Here is a 6246-nt window from a genome sequence, read left to right as displayed (position 1 = left end):
GGAAACAACTTGGAAATGTTGAGCGCTGCCACGTTGCCGGCAGGAAGGATGCAGATGACGTTTCTTCAAGTTCAAGGGATCTTTCGCCACCAGGGGGCGATGAAACACACCAAACAATTTCCTGAGTTGTGTCTGATCAACACTGCCTGATGGGCTGCGGGTCACCTTCTGAGATGATGGACAGCCTAATGGCAAAACTCCCCCTAATTATTCTTGATGCATTTGAAAAAAAAATACTGTTTTAAGTTCATTCTCTTTTTGGATGGATGGATGGATGGATGGATGGATGGATGGATGGATGGATGGATGGATGGATGTTCTTAACCCTCATATTTTCTTTCATCATCTGTCTTCTCGAGTCAAATTGGTCAAAATCATGAAATATAAAATGATTACCAAATCTTTACCTTCAGTCTGCGTGTATTCACTGATTAATTAATTCATTAATTAATGAATTAATGAATTCATTCATTCATTCATTCATTTAAAAATAAAATCACACCTGTTTCAATATATAATGAACTTAATTCAAATCCTATTACCCATACTCCCACATACATAGCTAACCGTTAAAAAGTTAATGAAAAGCCAAAAGTCAGAATCACACTTAATTTACACTGATTCCATAAACATTCACTGAATGAGGTGATGGTGATGAAATACTTTAAAATAAAGAATATATTAAAAATAGAGAGAAAGGGGAAAAAATAGGGGGTGTTTCGATCTATATTGTTTGTATTATTGATTTACACCATTTCTCAAATTCCATTACTTTCTGATTAAAATTTTTGTTGTTGATTTCAAAGATTCAATTAAAGGGCTCATATTATGCAAAATTCACTTTCTAAAGGTTTTCCAACAGTAATAACCGTCCCCATAACTGGAACAACACCCCACAAGTGAAGACAGTCTGTCCTCTCTCTCCATGGCTTGTTTCAGGTTTTAAAAAGTGTGTTGCTCCAACCAGCCAATCAGAAATCCAACCCTATATAGTGTCATTGGAGGTTCAGTCCAGCTCACACAGACACAGCAGATCCTGAATAGAGCTCCTATGATCCTATATTTAAATGGAGGAAAATCAAGGAAAGCTGAATTTGGGGCAATAAACTTTGAATATGACGAGTATTGTTTGGGGACCGACGAGACCATGTGAAAGTGTTGAAAAGCTGAATAATATGACTCCTTTAAAAGTGAATTTATTGTTTTCAGTGTGTTAATTTTAATCTGCCTGTTTTTGTCTTCTTGTTGTTTTATGATGTTTCACCGTCCATCCATCCATCCATCCATCCATCCATCCATCCATCCATCCATCCATCCATCCATCCATCCATCCATCCATCCATCCATCCATCCATCCATCCATCCAGCGCTCCATCAGTTTTCTCCAGGTCAGTGTGAGTGATGGCCACAGGGTGTCGCTGTGCGCAGGCGCAGCACCAGAGGGCGGAGTGACGCTCCGCCGGGTGGGCGGGCTGTATGCAGATGAGTTCCGCGGAAAGGGGCTCCTACCAGTGGAAACCCGGCAGGCAGGCAGAGGACACACACACACACGGAGAGACTGTCCACGGGAGAGCTCAGGGACTTCGCTCTGGATATTATCGGACACTCGCGGCTGTGCAATATGACTTTGGAGGAAACCACCGGGGACAGTTCAACAGAAAGGTGAGCGCTGGTTCGACCTGCTGTCACGTGATCGTTTGGAGGAGAAATGGGTCAAAGGTGGGCTCCTGTTTGCACCTCCATGGGTGCACAGACGTCCAGGTCACATCAGATGTTATTTTTTTGTTGCTTTTTTTTCCCGCAGCATTTACACTGAACATGCAACGTTGCATCATGAATATTTTGCATTAGTTAGAATGAAGAAATAAGCCAAATTTTCATTGATCATGTGTTTTTATTTTTGCTGTTTTTTCTCCCCTCCAGGATGGACTTGGTGGCTGAAGCTTTGGAAGAGGTGCTGAGCTCTGCGTTGCCTCAGGGTTGCATCACTGTGGGAGTTTACGAGGCTGCAAAGTCCCTCAATGTGTAAGTTTCATTTAATAAGAAGAAGAAAAAGAAAAAGGACCACCACTGCACACTATGATACAACCCAGCCTGGAGAGATGTTTGTTCCCCCCCTTCTCATTTGTTTCTTTGCCTCCTCCCTCCCTCCCTCCCTTACTCTCTCCTCCTGTCGCACTCAGGGATCCAGACAATGTGGTGTTGTGTCTGCTGGCCGCAAACGAGGATGAGGAGGATGTGGCGCTGCAGATCCACTTCACCTTGATCCAGGCCTTCTGCTGCGAGAACGACATCAACATCCTGCGCGTGAGCAACACGCAGCGTCTGGCCGAGATCCTGGGCGGGGTGAAGCCCGGGGCCGAGCCCATGGACCTGCACTGCGTTCTCGTTACTGTAAGTCTTCTTAGTCACGCCAGTGTTTGCTCAGAGTTCCCAGCAGATACGCTGATTGACCCTTTTTCTTTTCCCGCCCTCCTTCAGAACCCTCAGTCGTGCCTGCTGAAGGACCAGGCCCTCAGCCAGCTGAACCGGTTCTGCAGAGACAGTCGCTGCCTGGACCAGTGGGTGCCGGTCGTGAACCTCCCCGACCGATGAGGAAGCCTGCCCCGGGATGCTCACCTGTCGTGTGCGGAGTCTTTTATTTTGGCGGCAAAAGAAAAAAAGTGATTGCACAGGGATTGTGTTGATGTCAAGTGTTGGAACTCGTTTGGAAAGCTTTCCCACGGAGGGAGAGATGGGAAAACAACACGGAGGAAACAAGAACGGAAGGGAAGCGCCCTGACAGCTTCACCAGGTCAGGACGGACTTGTGTTCCGAGGAGGAGGAGGAGGAGGAAGAAAAGGAGTGACTCAGCAGTCTGAGGATTTCCAGCGTGTGACTGCGTCTTGCTCTGCCGAGAAAGGAATCCGTTCAGGGGAAATTTGGATCATGTGACGGCCGCACGCTGGGGGCCGGTCGGTGGGAGGGAGGGGAAGGGGAGGACGGTGTCAGCCGAGAGCTGGACCAACAACCAGCTCCCACAACTCGTCCGCTAACAATTGACCAAAATCCCAGCACCTTTATTTAACATTATTTAAGAAAGTTAATAACTTCATGAAAGGGGAAAGGCCAATGTGACGTTCAGACTTTTTCTACCAACTGAAGCGTTTATGTATTACCAAGTTAATGGAGTTTATTTATTGTTGTATATTTGTCAGATTTCCCATCTTGTTAAGTTGAATTAAAGAAAAATCAATAGCTTTCATGCTACTTTTGCCTCCATGGTTTTCTCTCACTGTGCGGATTTGATTTCTGTAGCTCCAAACACAACATTTCAGACGAGTGAGGCTGTTGAAACACAAACTTAACGACCGTCAAACAAAAGATATGAACCAAAACAAGCATCTATATGTTTGTTTTTATCCATATATATCATTCAAACAACTTTCATATAACCCATTCAATGTAATGAATGACCTTTTGTTTTTTTTAATATACCTATGTAAAAAATATTCTTTAAAAGTCAGCTTCACTGGAAAGGAAAACGAAATGTACCAGGTAAATCCTAAATTTACCCTCTGTGTTTCCGTATTTCAAATATAAATGACAATCCTGTTTTGGTATAATCACTTTTTTTTTTTTTATTCCCAGAAGTCTATATATGTTTACTTTATTATCCTACGACGTCTCATTATTTCGACTTATCGCCCCACAAACTGATAACTTCATTCTCAAGATCTCATTTCGAATTTTTTTTCACTACTTTTGTTTGGGTTTGACACATTTGCATGTTATTTATCCAATTATTCTCTGAAAAAGTTGATTTTTCTATTGATTCCTCAACCTTTTGTTCTTTTCCTGTAAAAACCTTTGACATCCTCAATATTGAAATGTGATTGTCCAAAACTTACAAGGGACTAGAATTAAGCTAATACTACCTTTAGGTACTTACTGATACCGAGTACCGATAAGAGTACTTATTAAATGCCATTAAGCCTGATTTTAACTCCGTACACACTAGGTCCAGCTCGCTGTTAATGAGTGTATCAGTCATATTTTAATCATGTTTAGCATGTAGCATCGCTGGTGTGTGAGCCCCGTAGCTCTTTAGCATGTAGCATGTAGCACTACTTAGCGCTACTGGGTCCACTGAGCAGTTAAACTGAGCGACATCGAACGAACTCTGCTGGTCCTAATGTCTCTGGCGATTAAGTTGCTGCTGTTGTCCCAACTATCTTTGTCCTCATTTGACATTTTTGGCAAAACATCGTTTGCAGTCTGTCTTAATTTGGTCTCCAGAATCTCCAAACCGCTGACATTGCTCGGTTGTATCAGGGATCTATACTTTGAGTAATTATCAGAGTAATGGTATCGGTATATCCTCAACTAATATGCTTCCTTGTTGTTGTTGAGGCCTCTTTCACATGTGCTCACTTCTCTTCAGAGCATATGAATTAGTAAAACGTTACTGCAAAAAAAAACCAATTACATTTATTTTGTAATTCGATTTTCTTGGACAAAGAGTCTGAATATTGCGATTTATAACTGCAGATTGCAGCTCTGCTTAAAGTGCTGCATGTATTCCCGATATTCATGAATTTTCCTGCATGGGAAGTCGGGTAAGGTCCAAACTTGTGCATATTCAGGCGATCCTGTTACGCTGGGCTGCAATGGGAAACCTCCTCCCCTCGGCGTGGGTGAGAGCGGTGCTCAGCAGCGTCACAGTCCCGTTCTTCAACAGCCTCCTGCATGTACGCAATCGGAGCTAAATTTACTGCTGAGTGGATTAAAAATAGCAAAAGGGAGTTGAAGACCCATTTCAGGCTGCAAAAAGAGAAAACCAGAACTTATTGGTGGCTTGCGCAAAATGGGGAGGGACAAAGCTTTCCACACAGAGGGTCACGAGACAATAGCTGCATGAGTCAGGGCTATTCAGGTCTCTATTGCTGGAGCTGTACAGTACTCTGGCTCCGCAGCCAAAAATAGCTCAGTGAATAGAGGCGTTCCCCTCTGACCACTGACACGACGACAATAGCGGTGCTTGTAATTAACAGGCAACGTACGCACAGAGGCCGACCTGCTTCAGGCTCGTCAGTTCGAAGCTGGGAACAGAAGTCTCAAAGAGGATATGCCACATGAAGGTGGAAGAAAATGGGTCAAAACGCAAGAATCAAGAGGAATGTGGCGTCACGCCAAACCAGCTGGAGCTGGGAGTACAGCGTGTGACATGACGAAGATGACCCACCGGCAGTCACACATGCAGCCCTTTAGTCTTTTATTCATCTTTATTGTGAAGGAAGATCATTATCACACAAACGTTCACAGAAATACAAAAAAACTTCACTGTTTGAGAGCAGAAAGATCCATTGTAATATGTTGTAATTGTGTTTGTTTAAGAGATGTATTCATACTGAGTAGTGGCCCCCTTTCTTTAGACTAAGTGCAATATCTACCACGGCTTTAATCATAGTCCACAACTGTCATAACTGTTACGCTAATGGTTTTACGGCTCCAAAATATATCACATATTCACCGTTATCACAATGACGGCATATATAAAACACATGACAAAAGACATAAAATTGTGTTTCCATGCACTGCACATTCAATACTAGAAAGTACGCTCGGTAGAGCGCAGACCTTCGCCAACGCCACATTTCTTCACGGGGCCGAGTTAGCATGTTAGCCGTTACGTCATGTCGATGCTAACTAGCCTGTCAGATAGCAACATGACGGTGACACAGATAAACCACTACCCGACTCAATGCGCTCACACCGGTGTTTCTGGATACTTGCCGAACCGAGATATTCGCTGCGAGTTAATCGTTTCTGTGAAAAGTTGGTAAAATACACACCAATGGAGTAAATAAATAAATACACACGGCCAAAAACATAAATGTCGCCACCAACTTTCGTTGGCGAAGGTAATGGCAGAATTACCATTAATGGCAATTGATTCCCTCGAATGTTTAGAATTAATGAAAAAATTTTATTAAATCAACCAATAGAACTCATTATTTCACGTGGCGACAGGACAGAACCCAGGAGCACAAAAATCAAGGAAAAACAACCACAAACAACAAAGTCAATGAACTGCTCATCTTCTGAAAAGCTGCTGGGAACTGGGATGTTTGGGACGTTAGCGGCTAACCGTTTCTGAATAAATACCCTCAAAAACCTGAAAACGTGTCCCACACAAAGATGAGAGGGGCAAAGGAGATCAGCGTCTGTTGCCATGGAGACGCTCCCTGTATAGTGTTTCACACA

General features: G+C 43.3%; 1 protein-coding gene across 1 annotated transcript; it reads left to right on the top strand.

The window, feature by feature from the left end:
• Positions 1-1516: 1516 nt before the first annotated feature.
• On the top strand, positions 1517-3248 carry gadd45ab (growth arrest and DNA-damage-inducible, alpha, b). Its single transcript, XM_080472703.1, has 4 exons — positions 1517-1662; positions 1924-2025; positions 2184-2394; positions 2482-3248. Exons 1-4 carry the CDS (start codon positions 1622-1624, stop codon positions 2593-2595), a joined length of 468 nt encoding a protein of 155 aa, XP_080328829.1. The 5' UTR covers positions 1517-1621; the 3' UTR covers positions 2596-3248.
• The last annotated feature ends 2998 nt before the right edge of the window (positions 3249-6246 follow it).

The sequence above is a fragment of the Lipophrys pholis genome (assembly GCF_963383615.2).
Source record: "Lipophrys pholis genome assembly, chromosome: 10".
NCBI lineage: Eukaryota > Metazoa > Chordata > Actinopteri > Blenniiformes > Blenniidae > Lipophrys > Lipophrys pholis.
This window is presented reverse-complemented; position numbering and strand designations above follow the sequence as displayed.

Coding starts and splice junctions, on each gene's coding strand:
- gadd45ab (XM_080472703.1), top strand. CDS start 1,622: ATGACTTTGGAGGAAACCACCGGGGACAGTTCAACAGAAAG. Junction 1,663..1,923: donor GGGGACAGTTCAACAGAAAG/GTGAGCGCTGGT, acceptor TCTCCCCTCCAG/GATGGACTTGGTGGCTGAAG. Junction 2,395..2,481: donor TGCACTGCGTTCTCGTTACT/GTAAGTCTTCTT, acceptor GCCCTCCTTCAG/AACCCTCAGTCGTGCCTGCT.